The following is a 26,541-nucleotide window of genomic DNA, read 5'->3' on the forward strand; positions in this document are numbered from 1 at the left end:
TTAACAACATTTAGCCAGTTTGTGTTCATCCTTTACAGAAAATTAAGAAAAATGAATATTAGGCTGTTCAAAAAAATAGCAGTGCAGCATTTTTCTTTAAAAACTCAAAAAAATTATCTATAAACTGAAAATGTTTGAGGTTTCACTTTACTTTAAATTGCTGAACTAATATTTAGTGGCATAACAATTGTTTCCTAAATCTGTGTTGCATGGAGTCGACCAACTTCTGGCACCTCTGAACAGGTATTCCAGTCCAGGATGATTACACTACATTCCACAGTTCTTCTGCAATTTTGGGTTTTGCCTAAAAAAACACGTTTCAGATATCAGCCCACAAGTTCTCTATGGGATTGAAGTCAGGGGATTGGGCTGGTCACCTCAATCTTGTTTGTCTGTAACCAAGATGTTTTGGGTCATTGTCATGTTAAAACACCCATTTTAAGGGCATTTCTTCTTCGACATAGGGCAACATGATCTCCTCAAGTATTCTGATATATTTAAACTGATTCATGATCCCTCGTATGTGATAAATAGACGTAACACCATGGTATGAAAAACATCCTCATATCATAGTTTTGTACCACCATGCTTTACTGTCTTCACAGTGAACTTTGGCTTGAATTCAGTGCTCGAGGGGCGTCAGACATACTGTCTACGGCCACTAGACCCAAAAAAATACAATTTTGCTTTCATCAGTCCACAAATGTTGAGCCATTTCTCTTTGGACCAGTCAATGTGTTCTTTGGGAAATTTGAACCCATTCAGGACACGTCTGTTTCCTAACAACGGGACTTTGCAAGGAGTTCTTGCTGGTAAATTGGCTTCACTTAATCATCTTCTGTACTCACTGGGAACTTCAGATGTTCCTTGATCTTTCTAGAGGTGATCACTGGCTGAACCTTTGCCATTCTGGCTATTCTTTGATCCACTCAAACAGTAGTTCCATGCTTCCTTCTGCATCTTTCAGGTTTTGGTTGTCACTTTAAGGCATTTGAGATCATTTTAGCTGAGCAGCCAATAATTTGCTGCACTTCTCTGTATGTTTTTTCCCTCTAAAATCAACTTTTTAATCAAAGTACGCTGTTCATCAGAACAATGTCTGGAACAACCCATTTTACCCAGTATTTCAGAAGGAAATGCGCTATGACCAACCTGTGCAACATTTGCCACCCTCCTACCTTAAATAAGTGCCAAAATTGACACCCATTCTTCTGCAGAATGAATGACTTCACCAATTGAACTCCTCACTGCTATTATTTTGAACAACCCCCTTTCAATCAATGCTTCGATTACTCAGAATGAACGGCATGCATGTCCTAATTGTTGGGTTTGTTTTGTTTTCAATACTCTACTACACTTTCAAGTGAATTTTTTTGCTATGTAGAAATAGCATTTCTACTAAAAACTTTGATTTATCAAGTTAATGGTGTTGGATTGCTATTTTTTTGAACACCACTGTACATGGATACTTATGTTACACTAAACCGAGGTCCTCTGTGCTGTTTTGATGAGGTGCTGGAGTGACTTTTTGTTCTTAGAGGTGCCAGACTGGGATGCAGTATTTGGTAATGGACTCAGTAATGCATCTGTAGAGGTTTACCAGCAGCTGTTGCAGGAGTTGTGCGTTTCTCACGCTTCTTAAGTAGTGAAGCCCCTGCGGTCATCATTGAATCTGAAGCTGCAAACTGTCCCTGCCTTCTCACTGTTGATGGGTTAGTAGTCTTCATCCAGAAGTCCTGAAATAGTTATTTGGTTTTCTTGTAGTTAAGGTTAATTGGTGTTCAGGCTTCAGCTCTTTGGGTTCCCAATCTCTTTGATGTAGGCTGATTTGTTGTTATTTAGGATAAATTCATTTGGAAGGAAACTCATTTGGAACACCAACTGCAAGGCATTTTTTTTATCCAATGTTATCCAATGTGTTATCCTGATCTCATAAATGCTCTGTTGACAGCATTGGCACAAACATTTCCACAGACACACTTCAAAACCTTGTGAAAACCCTCCCTAGTGGAGTGGACGGTGTTCTAACTGCAAGGGGAAAGAAGGGTTGGTCTTAATTTAGTGTAGCTGTAAATAATAAACTTGTAACTAAGTGTTTATTGCTGTTTTAAACTTTGCAGAGTGTGAAGCTTTTAGGGATTCTGGACATTGGGAAAACTCCTTGTGCAAGAGATGCTGTTCTTCATGGTGCAGGAGGATCTGCCATCGCCGGATTAGTGCACTTTCTGGCAACTAGTAAGTATTTGACATTATACAGATATACATTCATTAATGTTTTGTCTGTTTTGCCACCTGTTTTTAGCCAATTCAGTGTTGCAGTGGGTACAGTTCATAAGATGCATTGTCGGTAACACCCCGGACAAGTCACCAATCCATCACTTGGCAAACACACACACATTCACAGCTAGGGCAATTTTAGTAGCTTCATTTAACCTCAGTTAACCACAGGATTGTGGGAGGAAACTGGAGCTTCCAGAGGAAACCTACATGGATATGGGAGAACATGCAAACTGCACACAGAAATGGTCCCAGACCGCTTCAACTGAGAATCAAACCCAGGACCTTGCTGTAAGGTGACAGTGCTACCCACAGAACCACTGTGATGCCCTACAAAGATACATTTATGTATATAGGAAATAATCTGACATTACATGATTTTTGCACTGCCACTATATTGCATTGCCACAATATCTTTTTATTGATCTGACTCATGGAGGGCATAATAATTATATAATACGCTAAATTAAGTGAGTTAAAAAATAGGTAACTGGCCCCCAGAACAATAGTTAAGAAACTATAGATCAGAGTTCACTAACAGGCGGTCCGGGTCCGGACCCAGAAGCTGTCCCATACGGACCCGGACCTACAGCCAAAACAGAAAGTTATTTGAAACCTGACGGAGCGCTTCTATTTTAACCGGCGCAGCTTTTGTAGTCTTTACGGTAGCGGTTTAGCGGATGAGAAAACGCACAGACCAATCACGTGACACCACTCAGCCAATCAAGTCTGTGCATTCCAGCCGGTAAACACTGCGACTCTACAGTGCAGACAGATGAGAGAGTTAGAGGCGAGTTACATGTGAAAAGACGGTGGATAGAAAAAGAAAGATAGCGAACGTAGAAAAAACGAAGGGAGAGATACAGACGTCTGTGCAGGAGAAAGTTAAGAAAAAGACGAGTGAGACAGGAGACAAATGGCGCTCTCCAAAAAAGAAACGTGTACAGCAAAAATACAGCATTTAATCCGTGATGGAGGGACTCATTTCTGTTCTTACTTCCCACTGGAGCACAATTTATTTTTATTTTCTCTTAATTTGATAAGAGAAAGGTTTGATAAGGTGGGGCGGTCCGGGTCCTCTCTGTGTGGAGTTTGCATGTTCTCCCCGTGTCCGCGTGGGTTTCCTTCGGTGCTCCGGTTTCCTCCCACAGTACAAAGACGTGCAAGTGAGGTGAATTGGAGACACTGAATTGTCCATGACTGTGTTCAATATAAACTTGTGACCTGATGAGTCTTGTGTAATGAGTGACTACAGTTTCTGTCATGAATGTAACCAAAGTGTAAAACATGATGTTAAAATCCTAATAAATAAACAGACATCTGATTTGACAGTCAGTTATTGATAACATGCAGATGTTGATACAACTACTAGGCTACTTATATATAATATATATGTTATATATATATATATATATATATATGTTATATATATGTTATAATATATATATATATAGCAGTGATAGCTCAGTGGTTAATGTACTGGACTATTAAACAGAATAGTTCAAGCCCCGCCACCACCAAGTTGCCACTGTTGGGTCCTTGAGCAAGGTCCTTAACCCTCAGTTTCTCATCGTGTTCAGCTCATTGTGTAAGTAGCTTTGGATAAAAGCGTCTGCTGAAAATGTATATATATATATATATACAGTATATATACTGTATATATATAACATTCCGGACCTTTGCTTCAAGAAATTTTCTCTAACTGGACCTCTTTAAATTTTAGTTGAATACCCCTGCTATAGATTCTTTAGGACTTATTAGCATGGTTGCTCTGTCATGGTTTTAAATAAAAGCATGATTCTCTCTTTTTCTCACTATCAGGCAGAGTAAAGCGTTCATTTGATGTTGGGATGGCTGGATTCATGTTGACTACACTGGCTTCATGGTAAGTGACCACACTTCTGAACAGCTGAATTATTGTTAGAAGTAAATCAAATTCTAAAACTAATTGAAGGATGATTGCATCCATCATGCTTTTTGTTTGTGTTCATTTTCCAACTATATTTCAGATATTTTTACTGAAACTGTTGCTATTTATTTGCTCATATAGGTTTTAAGAAATAATTGAGAATGTAATTATTTTTAAATATCATAAAAGGTGCTATACAAATAATTTTTATTTAGTAATGACTGTCATTTTTAGTTTTCAAAGTTTCCTTCTGTCATCACACCAGTGTAAAACAAATAAGAATGCAAAGTATACCTTAATGTAGCATTAATAACACTGATGCTATCATGAGCAGTCCTCCACCAATGTCTGCATATTACATACGGTAGATTTGATTTTGAAAGGATATAATTGCCATTTTTACATGAACATCTATGCTTAATTGCCCATAATAACAAAAATTCAGTTTTAATTAATAATTTAAAATATACAAATAATTTTAAACTATTAACAAAAACAAAATAATTTAAAAATATTAATTTAATTAAAAAATTAATTAAAAATTAAAAACTGAAATCTCTTTTCTCCAAACTTTGTAAAATTCCCATTGGTAGCAATTACAGTTTTCTTAGATACATCTCCACAAGTTTTGCCCACCTGGATTTGGGCTGTTTATCCCATACTACATGGCAAATCCTCTCAATTTATGTTAGATTGGATGGCAAACATCTGTCTTTACACTTTTTTGAGATTTAAATCTGTGCTTTAGATCGACCACTTAAGGACATATTTAGATTTGCCCCAAAGCCACTTCAGTGTTGTTTTGGCTGTTTGCTTTGGGTCAGTTCTGTGTTCAGAGGTGACCTGTTACCCCAATCTGTGTTTGAATGAGCTCTGAATAAATTGTCTTTAAGGATTTTCCTGTATTTGGCTGTATTTCTGCTCATAATTTTTTTTTTTAAACTTATGGCAAAGAGACCATTGTTCCATGTACTTAATTGTTTGTACAGATTATCATGGGGCCTAAAGACATGTCTGATAAGTGTGAAACTGCTATATGCTTTCTAATATCTGTACAAAGCCTTTCCAGTTGTAATGCTTGCGGTTTAGACTAATTGGTACAGCCAAACTAACCATATGTTTATGGGCTCAGAGAAGTCACCAGCTTTTGTCATTCATTATCACTAAAGTGATTAGTCATTTAATAAGTGATTATTAACTGATATTGATGAATGCCATAACACATTTTCCTTACAAGTGTATGTCAACTTTCTATATGTCTTTACAATAAATCACTGTTGTAGGTCTGTATATAGTATAACTGTATTTTTTATGTTCACTTCAGGTTCTACTGCCGGTTTAACAATGCAAAATTGCGGGCTCAGCAAAAGATTATTCAGGATGGAATTAGGAATAAAGCTATTTATGAGGGGACGAGTCTTGATCCTACACGAAAAGCAAAAGATGAGTAAAGACTGAATGCTCTTTGCAGTGACTTTTATGTTGCCCTTTCCCTTAATGCAGGTTTGTTCATTGTATGTATGAAGTTAAACTTTGTATAAAATATTTTATTGATATTTGTGTTTATGATGTAATGATTACTAATCCAATATAAAAACTTAAACAGAAACAAAAGACATGTAGTGCTTTTGGGGTCATTTTTGTATGTTGGTTTACAAAGATTTTCAGCATTTTCAGTATTTTTTTAAATCTCTCTTTCTTTCCTCCCCCCTTTATCTTCCAATAAAGTAATTTCTGATGCATTTATGTTAATTATCTGCTGTCTGTACAACCACTGATCTGATCTATAACTTCTGATAACTTCATTAGTTGCATCATGTGTGCATGAGGTAAGACACATACAGTACCTTAACTGGCTGTGACATTTGATTGCATGTTAGAAATATAGGTAAGTGAATATAGTTGTACAAAGAGCACAAAGAAGTCAGTTCCAGTATGCTTAAAACAATATTAAAAAGCCTATGGATCAGTGGTATGCCTGAAGAAGGAACAATGAAGCATACACTGAAAAAGAACACACTCTACGGTGAAGCATGACAGTGGCTTGGTGATGTGCTGGAGCTGCTTTGCTTCCTCTGCCACTGAAAGACAAGCATGTGGAGGACCGGATGGATTTAATCAAGTATCAGGAAATCCTAGGAGCAATCATCATGCCTTTTGTGCCCAGGAAGAGGACGCTTGGGTGTCATTGGACCTTCTGACAGGAGAGTGTTACCAAGCATACCTCAAAGTCCACCAAGGCTTGGTTTCAGAAGAAGTCTTGGAAAATTTTGGAATGGGATTGTGTGAGTGTGCATGTGTTTGGTACGGTCCTCTTTGATCAGGGTAGGAGTCTGCAGAAGGAGAGGAGACACAACAGGGTAATTGGATATGTCTAGATTTGAAGAAAAAAAGTGTTGTGAATATTTTTAAATGTAAGAACTACATTATGTAACAAATAGGGCTGTCACGCGATTAAAATTTTTAATCGAGATTAATCGCGATTAAAGAACCAAAATAATTAATCGCGTGCAAAAATAACAAAGCACAATTTGAACAATTACACATTTTTATTGCAAGAACATGTTTACCAATAAAAAAATGTATACAATTATGATACAATTATTAAATCTAAATTATTTTTAGAAAGCCAGCCAATGTTTATATAGAGTTGTTAACAGCTACCCATCTTTCAGCCAGTTAATTAAAATGACAAGTCTGTTCACATTATCTGACAAAAGTGAGGATCTTTACCTGTTCATAACTTTGCCTTTGAAAACAGGTACTTATAATATGAACCATTTCTAGATGCAACACCAGTGGTGTAACTAGGAGCTCATGGGCCCCAGTGCAAAAAAACAAATTGGGCCACCTCAACAAATTGCATATACTGATAGCTGATCAGAATGAATTAAATATTAATGGTATTTTTAATGCACAGTTTTAGATATTTTAATTTTACTTAAATAATATAATAATTTAATATAATAATGACGACATGGCAAGTGAAGCAAATGGGGGGGGTGATAGTCAGGAGAGTGGTTGAGTTAATGTCGTGGAGGACCCCCCCTCCTGCCATGGGTCCCAGTGCACCTGCCCCACCCCCCGCCCACCCTGTAGTTAAATCGTTAACTATGTTAGTGTTTATACAGTCCATTGCGATCCATTTAACACAAGTGTTTGTAATGTTCACACGACGTGTACAGTCCATGGACTCCATCCAAATTCATCTGAAATAAAGTTAGACTGAGTCCATTTAGCCTGTGACCCATATCCGTGCGCGCAGACGCCTGACACAAATCCGTGCTTTGACCAAAGATTATATTAAAGCGTCAATTAATAACTGTAATTTTGTCTAGTGATGATTTCTAATGCTTTTTGAGAACAAAAATCATTATTTAAAATATTCTATAATTTGCAATATGAAGCAGCAGCAGCTCGAGTAATTTGTAACTGGAAAAGAGCCGTTATCGCTACCCGATTTAACACAATATTACTGTGTTAAAGCAGCGCAAATGACCACAGAGACACAAATTTACGTGGCACAAACAGCCCAATGAAAATTGTTTGATGAAAAATTTTAATCTCGGTTAATTTGTTTAATCGCGATTAAGATTTTAACGCGTTAATTGCGATTAACGACAGCCCTAGTAACAAATGAATGTTTTTTATATTCTACAGGCAAATGTCGTATTTTGATTCATCTTGACTAGGGATGTAACGATGCACCACAAGACAGTTAAAAATCAAAACGGTTTACATGTATAATGAATCAATATTCACTATAAACAGCAGAGGGCACTGAAGCTATTTAGCTCGCCTGGTTGACATCACTACAGGGTTGCCAGGTTTGGAATTTTCCAGCCAAATTAATTCATGTGAGGATACTTTATTTGTATTATTCATTATTCATGTGTGATTTGTTGGATTTCATTTCAGTTTTGTTTTTTTTTAACACAAAAAGGGAAATGTGCAGCATTGTTTTGGATTATGTTGCTACTGGCACTTTTGAAATTCAGACCGATAATATCACTGTTTTACCTTGAGTTCTGATTTATTTTAATTGAGGAAGGAATCATTAGTGCACAGTGACATTTAACAGCGTGACCTTTCTCAGCCAAGGTAAGTTTTTATTGAGGATTAAGAGAAAAAAGAAAAAATCATTCGTCATAAAAATTAAACTGCATTTCATTATGCATGAACACTTACTTTCCCATGGGAAAAGGCGCAGCTACAGGTTTGTTGACTGCCACTATAGAAAAAGCCTTAAGATTAACAAATAACTTATTTGAACATTAGCACCAGACAGTGTAATGTCATACAAATGCTAGGGTCTCATGTTTAATGTTTGAAGTTTAGCTTGTTCTACCTATAGCGATGTGGGATTTATTCTAGCTGTGTTAGTAGATGTTAGAGGGTAGTGGAGGCAATTAAAGTAATAAAGTATTAAATAGAATATTAGAGGTACAAGCCCCACCACTGCCAAGCTGCCATTATCAAGCCTTTAAGCAGTGCCGTCTAAGCCTCAGTTGCTTGTATTGTATACTGTGTAAAATGAAAGTTGCTTTGATTAAACATGTCAGCCAAATTCATAAATGCAATTGTATTGCTTATTTCAGATTTTATTTAGTTTAGATTACTGTGAGTGTAGGGTCCTGTGAAAGCCTGACCTACGTATATTCACACCTTTAGGCCGCTTTTGCCAAGACAGACTCCAGGTAAAGCACAATTCTGGCCAAGATAAAGTAGGTTGAGGATGGTGAACTTCACTTCAACAGCTGCTTTTTGTTAAAAATCTATCAACTTTAACACCTAAATATGCTAAAAAAAGCTTCAAAAAGCCTTAATAGCCGCTCAGGTGGCGCAGCGGTAAAACACACGCTGTTCACCAGAGCTGAGATCTTGAATATATCGTATCGAATCTCAGCTCTGCCTTGCCGGCTGAGGATGGGCGGCTACATGAAAAACGATTGGCCTGTTGTTCAGATAAGGGGCGGGACTAAGCCGGAGGGGGACTCTATCTCAGACTAGTGTGATTACGACCTCTGCTGGCTGGTTGGTGGCGCCTGCACGGAGATGGGGAAGGAGTGCGGTAGAGGGTGTGGCCCTCCGTGCACAGCGCTGTACCGCAGCTGCACTCGTCAAGTGTAGGTGATAAGATGTGCGATTGCTGTGCACGTGTCGGAGGGGGCGTGGAGCAGCCTCGTCCTCCCCAGTCAGGAGCAGGGACCAGCATTAGTGAGAGGATGATTGACGGGTAGAAATTGGATGCGCTAAAGTGGGAGAAAAAGGGGTAAAATACAAAATATATATATATATACAGTGTATCACAAAAGTGAGTACACCCCTCACATTTCTGCAAATATTTCATTATATCTTTTCATGGGACAACACTATAGACATGAAACTTGGATATAACTTAGAGTAGTCAGTGTACAACTTGTATAGCAGTGTAGATTTACTGTCTTCTGAAAATAACTCAACACACAGCCATTAATGTCTAAATGGCTGGCAACATAAGTGAGTACACCCCACAGTGAACATGTCCAAATTGTGCCCAAAGTGTCAATATTTTGTGTGACCACCATTATTATCCAGCACTGCCTTAACCCTCCTGGGCATGGAATTCACCAGAGCTGCACAGGTTGCTACTGGAATCCTCTTCCACTCCTCCATGATGACATCACGGAGCTGGTGGATGTTAGACACCTTGAATTCCTCCACCTTTCACTTGAGGATCCGCCACAGGTGCTCAATTGGGTTTAGTCCATCACCTTTACCTTCAGCTTCCTCAGCAAGGCAGTTGTCATCTTGGAGGTTGTGTTTGGGGTCGTTATCCTGTTGGAAAACTGCCATGAGGCCCAGTTTTCGAAGGGAGGGGATCATGCTCTGTTTCAGAATGTCACAGTACATGTTGGAATTCATGTTTCCCTCAATGAACTGCAGCTCCCCAGTGCCAGCAACACTCATGCAGCCCAAGACCATGATGCTACCACCACCATGCTTGACTGTAGGCAAGATACAGTTGTCTTGGTACTTCTCACCAGGGCGCCGCCACACATGCTGGACACCATCTGAGCCAAACAAGTTTATCTTGGTCTCGTCAGACCACAGGGCATTCCAGTAATCCATGTTCTTGGACTGCTTGTCTTCAGCAAACTGTTTGCTGGCTTTCTTGTGCGTCAGCTTCCTTCTGGGATGACGACCATGCAGACCGAGTTGATGCAGTGTGCGGCGTATGGTCTGAGCACTGACAGGCTGACCTCCCACGTCTTCAACCTCTGCAGCAATGCTGGCAGCACTCATGTGTCTATTTTTTAAAGCCAACCTCTGGATATGACGCCGAACACGTGGACTCAACTTTTTTGGTCGACCCTGGCGAAGCCTGTTCCGAGTGGAACCTGTCCTGGAAAACCGCTGTATGACCTTGGCCACCATGCTGTAGCTCAGTTTCAGGGTGTTAGCAATCTTCTTATAGCCCAGGCCATCTTTGTGGAGAGCAACAATTCTATTTCTCACATCCTCAGAGAGTTCTTTGCCATGAGGTGCCATGTTGAATATCCAGTGGCCAGTATGAGAGAATTGTACCCAAAACACCAAATTTAACAGCCCTGCTCCCCATTCACACCTGGGACCTTGACACATGACACCAGGGAGGGACAACGACACATTTGGGCACAATTTGGACATGTTCACTGTGGGGTGTACTCACTTATGTTGCCAGCTATTTAGACATTAATGGCTGTGTGTTGAGTTATTTTCAGAAGACAGTAAATCTACACTGCTATACAAGCTGTACACTGACTACTCTAAGTTATATCCAAGTTTCATGTCTATAGTGTTGTCCCATGAAAAGATATAATGAAATATTTGCAGAAATGTGAGGGGTGTACTCACTTTTGTGATACACTGTATATATATATATATATATATATATATATATATATATATATATATATATATATATATGAAGCCTTAATTACCACATTAATTATCAATATACACTGAATTTTTAAATTCTTAACTAGGCTTTCCTTCCATATTTTTTTCCTCTTGGTTTACTTTTTGACGAATAACCTACTTACCAGTCACTACATTTTTGTAAAAGGGCTTTTAGCCTCAGTTGGGCCATATAATATACATCTTTTAAATATCGGATTGGTGCTTTGTGGCATGGTCAAAATTTGGTATATGTCTTTATAACTAATACCTGATTAATACTTTCCATAACCTGGACTTTATGATGTTATTTGACATGTTGATGATGTAGTATTTTTATGTTGTAATCATGTGACACTGTCATTTCACACAGTCATACCCAATAAATTATGTGACCTCTAATTGCAACTGTTTGTACCAGAACTAATTTAAGGGTTTTACAGAAATGAGTGTAAATATACACCGATCAGCCATAACATTAAAACCACCCTCCTTGTTTCTACACTCACTGTCCATTTTATCAGCTCCACTTACCATATAGAAGCACTTTGCAGTTCTACAATTACTGACTGTAGTCCATCTGTTTCTCTGCATGCTTTGTTAGCCCCCTTTCATGCGGTTCTTCAATGGTCTTCAATTCTTCAGGACGCTGCCCATGGGGCGTTGTTGGCTGAATACTTTTGGTTGGTGGACTATTCTCAGTCCAGCAGTGACAGTGACTGCTGTGTCTGATCCTCATACCAGCACAACACACAGTAACACACCACCACCATGTCAGTGTCACTGCAGTGCTGAGAATTACCCACCACCAAATAATACCTACTCTATAGTGGTCCTGTGGGGGTCCTGACCATTGAAAAACAGCACGAAAGGGGGCTGACAAAGCATGCAGAGAAACAGATAGACTACAGTCAGTAATTGTAGAACTACAATGTGTTTCTATATGGTAAGTGGAGCTGATAAAATGAACAGTGAGTGTAGAAACAAGGAGGTGGTTTTATTGGAATGGCTGATCGGTGTATATGCACCCAAATATTTGATGTTTTTGTAATTCTTAGTCAAACTGATACACTTACACATGTGAGTGGTGCAAGGCAATTGTACACCTAATTTCTTAAAAGTGTGTCCTGGGGCAGCTTGACCCAGCTGGGATTTAATCACACAACCTGTGTCAGCACAGAGACTTGCTGAGTATAGTATGAATAAATAGGCATCATAATTTATGCTCCACAACAATCTTCAGTAACAGGATAATGATATTCCAGAAACTCAAGAGCTGGTTCATTCAAATTTTACAAGCAAAATTGCTTATTAATGAATATTTATTTCTGCTGGTGATGTAACCCTGCACTGATTGCACAAATTTATATTCAGTTCTAAAGAAAATTAAAAGCAGTTCCACGGTTTCTTTGATCTTTTTGAAGCCAGTTTGCAGTCCACTGTATTTTAAAATAGAGAAGCAGAGGAAATTGTATGTATTCTATGTATCTCTGTGCTTAAGTACAACACCAATTCCAAAAAAATTGCGACGCTGTGTAAAATGGAAATAAATGTAAATAAAAACAGAATGCAATGATTTGCAAATCTCATAGGCCCATATTTTATTCACAAAAGAATACAGAATACATATGTTAAATACACACACAGATGTTGAAAGTGAGACATTGTACAATTGCATGAAAATGATTAACTTATTTAGAACTAGATGTCAGTAACGCGTCTCAGAAAAGTTGGGACAGGGCCACGTCTACCATTGTGTAGCATCCCCTCTTCTTTTAATAACAGTCTGTAAATGTCTGGAAATAGATCAATTGTTGGAGTTTTGGGAGAGGAATGGTGTCCCATTTTTGTCTGATGCAAGATTTTTGGTGTCATTAAGTGAAAATGTTTTCTATTGGTGAAAGGTTTGGAATGCAGGCAGGCCAGTTCAGCACCCACACACTTGGTATATATTCTTTGAGACCTTTTACTTTTCTTCTCCACTTCCTAGACATCCTCTCAAATTCCAAGATTTTGTTAAACAATCAAGTTAAAAACTACACTGCCATCTCTCCTGAACATTTCCATGCATCTAGTCGTATGTCATCTGGCCCAACTGCCTTTCCACTCATCATTTTTTATAGTTGCCCTCACTTCCTTCTTGCTAATCCAAGACCACCCCTGCTTTGCTATTTCTATACCATCCAACCCTCTCTCTTATATTCAAATTTTATTAGCTTTTTCCACTTTCTCAGTACACTCTCCTCATTTCTAACCTGCTGTATATCCTATCCAGCTCTGTTCCTCTGTCTGGCTATTTGGTAGAAGTACAACCCCAAATCAGAAAAATTTGGGCCAGAATGGAAAATGCAAATAATGCAAATTACTTTTATTTAATTGCAGAAAGTATAAACCCAAGATATTTAATGTTCTATCTGGTCAACTTCATTTTATTTGTTAATATAAATCCATTCCTGCATTTCAGGCCTGTAACCTCTTCTAAAAAAGTTGACATGGGGGCAATTTAAAGCTAGTAATGAGGTTACAAATTTAAGTAAGAATGTAATTTCAAATAAGTGATGTCAACAGGTGCTTGTAATCATGATTTTAAATGAAGGCAGGATCCACAAAAAGGCTGTCTTTGAGATGCAAAGATAGAGGACAACAACAAATGAGAAAATAATTTAAATGTTTAAAATTTTCTTCAAAGAACAAAAATGGAGTTGCATGTTTTGCCCTCTATAGTGCTTAATGTCATTAAATGATTAATGGAATCATTTAATGCGATATTTCAGTGCGTAAAGGGCAAGGGCACAAGCCTATGGTGAACTCCTGTGACTTCATCAAGAACCATCATTTATTAATAGCTGATATAACCACATGAACCTTAGTGTGGATCAAGTTGAACCCACTTCCAATGCACCTCCCATCCCAGCCTTACTTCTCTTCCACTTGGAAACACACATTTTTGACTTATATGACCTAAATAAATTCTTTACACTTATTCAAATGTCAGAAGCCTTCCTTCATGACAAATTCCATCAGACAGCATGCTTACATTTTCAAAACCACAGGGGTACAAGGTAGTTTACATGTATTGTGCTTATGTTGTGTGATATTATTTCTGGCCGTATTGGTGCATTTCAAGGCTGCGATTTTCTTTTCTCTAAGCAGATGTCGTGTTACCCCACCACTACCAAAGTTGACCATCCTTACTCCAGATATAGGGTGTTAATTTGCTGATTTTGTAAAAAAAAAAAAAAACATTAATCATGTTGACAATCGTCGGCAGGTGGGACTGCTGGAGAGAGTTCCTCATAACTGCTGCAATTACGGCCTCCGCTAACCAGAACAATGAGCGTGGGGATAATGGAGATTAGGTAATTGGATAGGACTAGATTGGTAGCAAAACTGGGGAACACTGCATAAATAGAAAAACTGATAGTTTCTGCCCATTTAGTCAAATGAGCATTTGTATGGTTGGGCACTGATGTTGGTTAAGTAAGCCTCAATTGATGTTCCAGTTCTTATCAAAGCTGTTCAGTCAGGGCTGGAGATCCTAAACCAAGCTTTTCTTCATGTCTTTATAGACCTTGTTTTGTGCATAAGGGGCCCAGTCTAAAGAGCCTCTCTAAATTGTTGCTGCAAAGACAGAAGCATATACAGTAATTTCCTTTATACAACTGATTAATTATACCTACCTGTCATTGTTGTGGCTAAACACATTAATTAAAAAAAATGACAAAAAGTGCTTCAATACTTTTATCCATATAGTATAGTCTATTTTAAGACTCATCCAGTAAGAATATTCTACAGCACATAATCCACTCTTCAGCATAAATGAAAGCCCATTCACAAGATTCTGACTTTGCTTTTTTTAATTCTACAACACAACAAATGACTTGGCAAACATTTACTCAGCATGTGCACATACAGGATAATGGAGCAGTCTGATTGTTTGGGCACATACAAAGGTAAGAACAATTTGCCACTTGTAATTTTATGCACAGAAAAATCTATTTGAACAGTCAGCAGGTCATTACAAATTCTTAGAATCAGAAGAATATACTTCAACAGTTTCTATACAGCTGTGTGGGACATGTAGGTAATGGCATTTTTTAGATTTTAAAGATTTCTGTTATTTTTCTCTGACCAAATGATTGAAACACATTCTTCTTTTGTTAACTTTATTGTGGGATTTACTAAAAATCCAGTGGAAAATAGACATACAGAAAGTTAAACAACTCAACTGGTGGTGGAAAGCAAGTTTTACAGTAAAACGAGCTTAGAGGCTTCTGTGCAACAAAGAAGTCATTGGTCCTTTGTTTTTGTGTATCAGCAAAAGGGGCTTTTTTCTGAATTTTCATCCCTTTATTCCCCAATGTAGTCATTTCCAATACCCGATTGTAAATCCACTGCTGCTTGTACAACCCCGATCTGATCAAGAAGAGCTGGATCACCACACATCCTCTCCAACACATGTGCAATCTGTGGCTGCTTCTTATGACCTGCCAGTGCTGGGTTCCCACCATGCCATTACATACAATACATGCTATTTACAAATGTATGTAAACTTTTGACTTCAATTGTATTTATGTATTAATACACTTGATCAAATTTATGTCTGTTTCATGGGTTTAAATACAAAGATTAAAATGAAATGGGCTTAAGGCTTTCGAAGGTTTCAATTTAAGACGTTCAAACTGTTATTAAATACTTTATACACATAAATGCAGTACATTTTTAAATAAATACGTAAAAAGTATAACCACATACATCTTGAATCAGTACATAAATAATTACTAATAACACATAAACAGCATGTGGGACAAAACTCGCACTAAAAATGGAAGGTAATCTTTATGGGAAAATTACTAAAATCACCTTTTTAGGCAGATTTCAAAATGACAAAAAATTGTGCATTGTCTGTATTTGTACAAAGAAGGCCCGGCACAGATCTAATACACACATAAACTTACAATTCTTATGGCATTATTCTACATTTATTTAAAAAAATACAACAAATAGCAATTTCAAGATAGCTGTTTTACATGTGTCAGCCACAGCAGTAGGATTGATGGTGCTTACCTTGATTTGCCAAGGTAAAATGATAGAACTTCTAATGAATAAACTATAAATGAAAAACAGATGATTAATTACATTCAAACATCGTGTTTCCAGCAGACACATTTATCTCTCGCCTTCACTCAAAAACGTTTACTATATAGTACACTTTCAACAAATAAATTAAATCTTCCAATCATTTCAAAGTAATACACATCTTTGGTCTGATTCACTGACCAACACATCCATGCCAAAACCAATCAGAGGGCTTTATATTCAGATTCAGCATAGCTTTTATTTTCATGACCTCACTAAAATACTGCATGTAAAGGTTTTGTACTTATTAATTGTGGTTTCATAAAAATGCAACTTACAGTAAAAAGTACGGTAGCACACCAGAGTTGGGGTTTCGAATACATCGTATCGAATCTCAGCTCTGCCTTTCCGACTGGGCTGGGTGGCCGCATGAACAACGATTGGCTGTTGTTCATAGGGGTAAAACAGTCGGATCATAGGTCCTCATAACTGGTGCAACTGCAGCCCCTGCACAGGGCTGAGGAATGATGCTGATGGGTGTGTGTGGCCCTCCGTACTCAGTGAATGAACTCGACTCGTGCAAGTGAAAAATGCAGTCTGTACTGACTGTATGTGCCGGAGCGTATGTCAGTTGAGAGGCGTCCTCAGTCAGCGGTGAAGGGTCATGAAAATAAAAAAAAATGAAAAAATGCAACTTACTTGTAGCTAGTAATTCATGTTCAACATACACTATATAGCCAAAAGTGTAATCATCCCATCCAAATTATTTAATTCAGGTGTGGCAGCCAAATCTACTGCTATACCTGTATGTTGTATAAATGTCCATTATATAAAAACATTTCTTATGGCCCACATTTGTGGCAACAGTATTAGGAGGGCTGAATCCTTCAATTCAGCTTTACTACTGTTAGGTTCTGTGGTGTCAGGGGAATACACCATCTCTCCCTGACGCCACAGGCCTTACAGAGCAGAAAACGAGCTGGCTGTAAGTACCTGGCCAGCTCGTTAGGGCGAACGCGCTGCAGCTGCGCCTCCCCTTATTTAAGGGGATGGCGCTAAGCTGCAGGTGTCGCACCTTCTGTTTTTCCCGGGTTGTTTGCTTTTCTTTTCCTTTAGTTTGTTTGGCACTACGGTGCCCTTTTATGTTCGTTTATTTTCTTTTGGCTGCACCGCACCAGCCACTTTCCTTTGCCTAGGGCTAGCCGGTTCCCCAGGCGCTGTATAGCGTCAGGGTGGGTACGTCGTAAGGCGGAGGTAAGGTAGGGTTAGATTTTTAGTTTTGGTGCGACTTTGTGCAGCCCACGCGCTGCGGTTTTGTTTTCGGGTTTTGCGTTTGCCGGCAGGTGCCGGTATACGTCACCGTTTCCACCGCACGCCACTGTAAGCGCTGTCGGACCTCTGGGGTGTTCACCCAGCGTCGGGCTCACGAGTTAGAGCCGCGCTATAGCGGGTCTAACCCCAGAGTCAGTCCGCACGCTTGAATTATTTTTCGGCGCGTTTCGGAGTGGCGCGGCCACCTCCCAGCGCAGAGCGCTGGTGACAGCGCCGCGGCCATCTCTCCGAGCGCTTCCCACTTAAAGCGGCCACTTCCCGGTCATGTCGGCCGGTGACAGCGCCGCTGGGAACCCTTTTCACGCGCCCAGAGGGACGCGATCCCCTCCCAGCGCGGATCGCTGGTGACAGTGTCGCGTTTTCCCATTCTGGGGCGTTCTTTTAATACGGCCACTTCCCAGCCAGAATGGCTGGTGATAGCGCCGTAACGCTCATTCTTTAGAGCTTACAAATACTCTCGCCCGGTAAACGGCTCGGCGTTTTCCAGCAGTTTCTGCTGGCGGCCGAGCCATTTGAGTTATCTATTGCCGGTTTACCTTCCCTTTCCGTCCGTCCACCACGAGGTATTCCACCCGGTGAACCCACTCCTCGCCTCAACAGCCCAGGGAGCGATTTTGCCATCAGCTCCACTGTGGCAAGTCGAGTATGCTCCCGGACTGGAGGCGAGCGACCCGGGTTTGCGCCTCGCAGTCCCCGTTTTTTCCCTTATGTATGTTTTTCTGTTCTTTTTCAGCCCACGACGTCATTGGCTGCCTTCGGGATCTCCCGAGGTCTTTTTGTTCCCTTTATTCTTTGTTTTATTGTATAGTATGTTTATTATTTGTTAAATAAAATCCTTTTTCGTTAAATCCTCTGCATCCTTGGGTCCTTCCTCCCCCACTCATAACAACTACAGGATCAAGGACTTGATGCTTTGGGGACATATTCTGACTGAGCAACTGATATGAAGACAGTGGTAGGCTAGTGGGTAGGGCTTTGAGCTATAAACTGAAAGATTGAACGTTTGAATCCCAGCTCTGCCATGCAGCCAGGGGTGCTGTACAGTGGCCGACCCTGCGCTCTGACCACAGCTTCCAAAGCTGGGATATGCGGAAAAAAAAGCATTCTATTCTATTGAGTATGATTAATTATATTAATTATATGCAATGCCTTTTTAAATCACCTTTGGGAAGTTTTGGAATCTCCAAGACCAACAACAAAACTGAAGGATTGGTGTTCAGTCTATTTAGCTTAATATTTTGTTCAGCTAAAAAACTGGATCAAATCAGTTCCCTTAATGTTCCATGAAAAATCAATTAAAAAAATAAATAAGCATTAAATAATTATTCTTCAAGTAGGGATGATGATATTAAAAACATCAATGTTTACAGATTCGCTTGGCACATACAATCTAAGCTGATAAATAAATGAACATGACACATGGTTGGCAAAATATACAGGTATACAATTTATCACGCCTTTGGCCACAGTTGCACCAATTAGACACAGCCAGTCATGTCTGTGTATACACCCAGCCGGCCAATAGCACTGCTGAGATTCAAACCCGGATCTTTATGGGACAGTGGTAGCCTAGTGGGTAGAGCTATTAAACATAAGGTTAAAGGTTTAAATTCTGGCTCTGCCGTGCTGCCACTGTTGGGTCCTTGAGCAAGGCCCTGAACTCTCTCTGCTCCAGGGGCGCCATACAATGACTGACCCTGCGCCCTGACAAGCTGGGATATGCGAAGAAAGATTTCTGTTGTATTGTACACCTGTATATGTATATATAGCAAATATTCTTAGCGATGATGGGCCACCCGAGTGCCATTACAGAAATCTTTTTAACTTTGATTTAAACACTTTATGCAGAATGACTGGTTAATTTCTGATCGTTTGCTTGTTTTGTGTCATTTGGTATACACAGTTTTATAATGACTGATTTTGCAACAGCAAAAACAATGTATAAACAGGAGAATGACAAATTAGTGTAGACAAAAAAGGGTCTGAAAAAAAGGGTTGGGGGGTCTCTAAACAATTCAAATTATAAATTTAAAATTTGAGAATTGGAAGGCACTTTACAGAAAGAAATCAGTTTATAAGAATATTAATGAGGGTTTGGAATATCCTGGTAAGAAAGAAAGCAGAGTGAATTTTAATAAGTCTAAACAAAACATAAAAAAAGTGTGAATCACATTTTGAAAGACCAACTCAGTCAGTAAGCCTCTTCTAAACTTCTAATAGATGCTGTATCACATAGAAGCCGTCTCGGTGTGCATATCAACTGTTGCGGTAAATTTAAAGTGGATATATGCATTGTTGGCACAAAAATAAAAAATAAAAACAAAATAGTTCACATGTTAAAGTTCATACCTTATAATAGCACACTCAACTGAAACCCCAAGCAGGAACTCCATCAAATTTTAATGTGATTCTTGGGCTTTGTATAAGCTACATGAAGTAAGTGATGAGTGCTCTCTGGCGCCCTCTAGCTTTATCTGCATGATTCTGGCTACTATATGATACGACTGTGGAACACGAATAGGTCAATATAATTAGGCTCTACTTCAAAACCTTGATTAATAACCTGTAGCATGTGACAGAAGATAGCACTGCCTGCACTTCCACACTAGTCTCTGCACACAGAAATAGTAGTGATTAATGTCAGCATGTCAAAGATGTGTCACTGGTTTAATATTTAAACAGAAAAAGTAACACTCAATACGACAGATGAAAAGAAAAAGCCAATCACCCTGTAACCAATAAAACCAGGCATAATATACATACACTACTGCAAGCACAGATTCAGGCATGTACAGTGTGACTCCTAAATTAATATAAAAAATTTGTTGAGGAACATGGAATCATGTGCAGTAAAAAAACTAAATTTGCTAGTACAGGAATGGCTGTCAAATTGTGTATTCCTGGTAGCCATATTAACCCAAAAATAATGGTTTGACTGTGTTAACTGTAATAATTAAGACTATTGATACACTTTGGCAGATTTATTCAGCTATTAGCTGTGTCGATATAGGTCTTGTGCCCTTCATAAATCGATAGAGGAGTTGGTTTTTTTAAAGGAAACATGGCAATATAGATATGTTCTGCAAAGCATTCAGATAAATAGGATCACAGAATACAAAGATTACAGTAGAGTACAGCAATAAATAAGCTCAATACAAGAAAGAAAATCACATTCCAAGTCATATTACAAGAAAGGAAATGGATTACAATCATATGGGTCGACAAAAAAACGATGTACACTAGAAACTTGAATAAATACAAGCTTCTCACAGGACGATATCATAAACTCTTCCCACGCGTCCCAGCCACTCTCGCACTGCTTGACGCACTCGGAGATCGATCACATGACACGTCAGCTGACTGATGCAGGGAAATACTGCTGGCTGCAGGGCCACAAAGGTGGCATCTGGCAACGACTGGATTTGGTTGAGCATTGTGAGGACCATGTTGGTCCATGCCTAGTACCAATAAAAAAAAAAAAAACATCACGAATTAGGATTTAACTATTAATACTGATATTAGATTAAACAACAATATAGCTTTTATTATTGTATCCCCAAATAAGGAGCCTTGAAAAATATTTAACCCTTTAAACACATTTTTTGTTTAAGATTGCATTTAGTATTTTTTATTTTATTTTTTTGCATTTTCTCCCCATTTTCCTCCCGATTTAGCACACTCAATTTTGTCTTCCGCTGCTGAGAGATACCAGATTGCATCCAAGGAGAGTACGTCGCTGTACACGCCTCTTCCGACACGTGCACAGCCCTCCTCTTCTCGCCCCTGCTTTCTGCACAGGCTTCTCTTCCGCCAATCAGGGTCCTTACACAGCGTATGAAGACACACCCACGCACACATAGTCCGGTCCCCACCCTGCAGATCCGGTGGCCAATTAGTACCTGCTGCAGGCACTGGCAATTATGCCCGCCAGATGGCGCCCAGCCGACCGGGGGCAACACCGAGTTTCGAACTGAGGAGTTCAGAAACAGCGGAATATCCCGCTGCACCACCTAGTATTTTTTTATTTTTTTTAAAGTACATATATCATTTGTCATTCCAGCTTTGAGACTAGTTTTGATCACATTCAACACATTAGCGTGACAACTCAATGTGAATATACAGTACTAAACACTACAGGTGTGTTCAAAAACCTAGTGAGCTCTCTACATAGACAGCATTTTACGTCATCCTACGCACGCTCACGAGAATTAGGCTATTCGAATTCTTAGATGCCTTAAAATGCTGCCTAGTAAGGCACCTTAAATTTGACCAGTATTTTGACTGAACAACGAGAGAGCATTCGATGCTGCTTTAGTGGTGAAGGCAATCCCAGCATTCAGTGGGGCACAACTTTTCTCACATAAAATTACAAATATGGCGGACGGATGCGGAGCAACGAACAGAGTTATTTTCAAACGTAAATACATTATTATTGATTTTTAATTTGTGTAAAGGTATACATGTGTCATTTATTTACAAATTCAGGCTTGTCAGCGAATTTAACCGTTTTCAGTACACGGAGGGAGATGTTAGTTAACATGCTAGCGCATTGTGCCACCTCATCCCATTGATTTGAATGGCATACTGTGTTAGCTTAGTAAGCAAAAACTGATGGAATTGCTGTCTAAGTAGTGCATTCGAATAACCCGACTTATGAGTCGATGACTTATTAGAATCCTCTCTACTTAGGCAGCTGCCTATGTAGGCATTAGCTCACTAGGTTGTCGAACAGACCCTAAGACGGCTTATGAATGTTTAACCGGTTAACAGATAACAAACAAATAATTAATTGTTCAATTGTTGTCTTTTACGTTCATTTGCAACAGCTGATGCTTAATCCCAATTGAGAGCGCAGAAAACCAGAGCCGATTTGAAACAACATAGGTGTGGCTGATCAAATAATCAATGAATGTACATACCAGATAGATGCGTGCAGCTTTATATTAGGTTATTTTAATGGTGCATTAGGCAGGTTATCATTAAAAAAAATCACTCCAGGGTGTGCTGTTTAAAGAAAACAACCAACTTCCATTTCATGTTTAAACTGTTGAACACCAACCTGTCATTGTTATCCTATAGCACAATTACTCATAGTTAAGGCCCTACCTAATTTATGAGCCATTTCCTGTGACACATGCAATTTGCTGTGAAATTCAAAATTTAAGGTCCTTTGATTTGTAGCTTCCATTGATTCTATCATTCAATTCATGAGTGTTATATAATGACTGTCGTGAAATGTGGAACTTTTGTTTAAAAATCCTTGAAATCTGTGATTTTTGAAAAACGGGGTCTGTGAAGTTAAGCAAATTTTTCTGTGAATTTATTAGCTCCCTATTCATAGTGTACTAGCTTTATTGGAAACATTACAGGCCAAACAATTCTTAGTTTTTTAATAGCATGCACTCAGGTGGCACAGCAGTCTAATTAGCTAGTCCAGTACTACAAAGACCCTAGTCTGTGTCTCAGCAGTGCCACCAGCCTGGTTTGTGCTCAACAGTTACAATTAGCTGTGTCTGAGGAAGGAAAGGCTGTATGGGGAATTGCATTCTTCCCCCTGATTTTTGCCAATACAACTTATATGTTGGCCTTCTGACAGAAATATAAAAAAACACAAACACATCTGCTTACTTGAATCTGAGCCTCCGAGTCTCTAATAGAGATGTTATGAGAGCTGGCTGTAGAGCCTGAGCGAGGTCTCTTGTCCTGGCGTAGTAACTCTGGGCCAGCGCTGAATGAGTGCCTCATGGTCCTCTGATCAACCAGCAACTGGGGTCTTTGTGGCGCAGGTGATTCTGGTGTCATTCTCTCCCCCGTTTTCTTGGTTAGTGAGCTGTGATGCTGCTGCTGTTGTTGATGCTGCTTGCGTTTCTTGTACTCCATCATGAGCTTGGCGATGGTCTTGTCAGTGGCAATAGTGTAGAGCTTGTTGCCAGCATTCTCCCACCACTCCTTTTTCCTCCTTCTCTCCTCCTCTTCAAAAGAGGGCACACTGGGCACATAGAGGCGGGGGCTGCAGTCCTCCAACGGTGTACCATGTCCCGAATGGCCGCCTGTAGAAGGGGTGGAGCTCTCGGAGGGAAAGAGAGGCAAGAAGAACAAGGAGTCTGTCCGGATAGTGGAAGGTAATTCCTCTGTGCTGCTTTCCATGTCCAGGTGCATCTGGATGTAGTTTGTGCAAAGGTCCATGCAGACCTTGTGCATGCGTTTGAGCAGCCATGCCCAGTCTGTGCCACTGACGGGCTGTGTGCTCAGACCAGACATGCGGGTACGCCAACGGCGAGGAGGGCTCACCCTTGCCGTCTCATCGAATATGTCCTCATCCTCAGATGAGCATGCTTGTGATGAATCGTCCTCCTCCTCTTCACTGAGGATCTTCTTCACCTGATCCACAGTGATCTGCTCCTGGTTGGTCAGCATGGCACACAGAACAGCCTGGAAATACCAGAAAACATCAATAAACTCAAACTCAGACAAGACAAGCTCTGACAAAGTAGCAAATGTTTAGCACCTTATCCCATTATCCTCTTTAAACAATTAATTTTAACTATTTGTTTACAATTAAATATATACAGTATACACTGATCAGCCATAACAATAAAACCACCTCCATGTTTCTACACTCGCTGTTCATTTTATCAGCTCCACATACCATTAGCTGTGTTGTGCTGGTATGAGTGGATCAGACACAGTAGCGCTGCTGGAGTTTTTAAATAGTGTCCACTCACTGTCCACTCTATTAGACACTCCTACCTAGTTGGTTCACCTTGTAGATGTAAAGTCAGAGACAATCACTCATCTATTGCTGCTGTTTGAGTTGCTCATATTCTAGACCTTCATCAGCGGTCACAGGACGTCTACAGGGCACTGTTGGGTGGATATTTTTGGTTGGTGGACTATTCTCAGTCCAGCAGTGACACTGAGGTGTTTAAAAACTCCAGCATAAGCATTGCCGTGTCTTATTCACTCATACCTGCACAACACACACTAACACACCACCACCATGTCAGTGTCACTGCAGTGCTGAGAATGACCCACCACCCAAATAATACCTGTTCTGTAGTGGTCCTGTGGGGGTCCTGATCATTAAAGAACAGCACGAAAGGGGGCTAACAAAGCATGCAGAGAAACAGATGGACTACAGACAGTAATTGTAGAACTACAAAGTGCTTCTATATGGTAAGTGGAGCTGATAAAATGGACAGTGAGTGTAGAAACAAGGAGGTGGTTTTAATGTTATGGCTTATCGATGTGTGTGTGTGTGTGTGTGTGTGTGTGTGTGTGTGTGTGTGTATGTATGTATATATATATATATATATATATATATATATATATATATATATATATATATATATATATATATATATATATATATATATATATATATATTTATTTATTTATATATATTTATATAATTACATAACAACAGTTAATGGAAACCAAAATCATCAACCCATGGAGGGCTGGACTCAAATTCATACCGAAAAGCAAAACATTGAAATCATAGGCTCATCCAATTTCGGACTTCCTCTGTTCACTGTAAGTTTGGATTTGACTATTTCTGGACAGTCTTTTGATACAATATTGTGGTTCTCTGAACAGTTGGTGCATTTTGATGTGTTTTGACATCCTGAGTCCATGAGAACCATGTTCTGGTTCACTGCAGTTGTAACAGATGGCGTTACTTCTACAGGTGGTATCTTCATGACTGTATTTTTGGCACTTGTAGAATTTAAGTGGATTAGGGATGTGCAGATTTACTGATGTTCCCAGGTATCCAATACAATTTTCTCAAGAGGAAGTGGTCTATTAAAAGTGAGGATGTATGTGTTTGTTCTGATGATTTTGTCTTGACATGTGATGTTGATTCGTTTACTTTTTTTGTTCTTTTCTCTCCTGTACTCTATTCTCCCCACCATACTCTTTGTCTGTTAACAATTTTGTATTTTATCACCTTATGATTTTTAATTAGAATTTCAGGTTATTTTAAACTTTTATTTTAATCTCCTTTTTACTGTAACTGAGGCTCAAGCACACCTACAATTTTCACTCAGAACCCTCTAACAAACTCTTTCTTTTACTGCCTTGTTGTACAACTTTATTTTGATTTGAGGTTTGATTAAGAACTCTTTACAGCCCTGGAGGTTCTGCGTTCCTCCTCATCATTCACAAAATGATTAATTTTCATTTTGTACTGTTTCTAATAAAAACCACAGTAAACTCACCCTTAAAACTCTGATTGGGTATTTGCCAACCCTGCTGATTGGTCACTGTGTAACACACTAAATCACAGGACCTCTGGTTAAACCCGCCCATTGGCAGGTTCAGCTGCCTTTACTGCTATTCATCCTCCAGTCGCTGGGTAACAGTGACAGTGATAACAGTAATAATCTTTTATAATGGACATTAATGGGAGGATTAGGGAGGTTGAACTTCCCTAGTGTAATTTTTGATTGGAGATGGGAGTGCTGCTGTTTTTTTTTTTGACACACAATTAGTGTGACTTCTGCAAAAATGCATTTTGAAGTTACATTCTAGGTGCAATAATTCAACAGCTCATAAAACCCTTATATAAAAAATCCCATTCCATTTTCTAACCACATCACCTCCATATACAGTAGACCCTTGACTTATGAATTTAATTGGTTCCGAAGGGCTGTTCTTAAGTCAAAATGTTCGTTAGTTAAACCTATTTTTTCCCATAAAAAATAATGTAAATACAATTAATCCGTGCCAGACCTCCCAAACCACCCCCTTACATAAGCTTTCTAATGTTTTAAATGGTTTTTGTTATAAATACAAGTATATTTTCCCTTAAATCTTAAATAATAGAATAGACAGTCCTGTAATAAACAATAATAAACAACAATACACAGTAGTACAGTATATAAAAACACACATCACATTTCAGTACAGTACGTGTGCTGTACCATACACCATAATCAATTTCCTTCTTTTTTATAAAATGTATCTACCAGAAACAACAATAACTCATATTTCCTTCTTTATTCCAATAGTGTTGTATTTTG

At 39.1% G+C, this 26,541-nt stretch overlaps 2 protein-coding genes across 2 annotated transcripts in view; one reads left to right on the forward strand and one right to left on the reverse strand.

Moving 5' to 3' along the window:
* Positions 1-2,114: 2,114 nt before the first annotated feature.
* On the forward strand, positions 2,115-5,699 carry LOC134314754 (cytochrome c oxidase assembly protein COX20, mitochondrial-like; the record flags this gene model as incomplete). The annotated part of the gene is made up of 3 exons (XM_062995448.1): positions 2,115-2,235; positions 4,099-4,162; positions 5,511-5,699. Coding segments are annotated over 3 exons (312 nt in total), but the record flags the coding sequence as incomplete, so codon positions are not given.
* Positions 5,700-20,213: 14,514 nt separating this feature from the next.
* The window catches only part of LOC134314755 (brefeldin A-inhibited guanine nucleotide-exchange protein 3-like), a 64,941-nt gene continuing 58,613 nt past the window's right edge, over positions 20,214-26,541 (reverse strand). The window contains exons 31-32 of the mRNA XM_062995449.1: positions 23,144-23,974; positions 20,214-20,973 (exon numbers count right to left, since the gene is read on the reverse strand). Coding sequence (XP_062851519.1) covers positions 20,782-20,973; positions 23,144-23,974 — 1,023 coding nt within the window. The 3' untranslated portion in view covers positions 20,214-20,781. The remainder of the gene's footprint in view (positions 20,974-23,143; positions 23,975-26,541) is intronic.

The sequence above is a fragment of the Trichomycterus rosablanca genome, chromosome 5, assembly GCF_030014385.1.
Source record: "Trichomycterus rosablanca isolate fTriRos1 chromosome 5, fTriRos1.hap1, whole genome shotgun sequence".
NCBI lineage: Eukaryota > Metazoa > Chordata > Actinopteri > Siluriformes > Trichomycteridae > Trichomycterus > Trichomycterus rosablanca.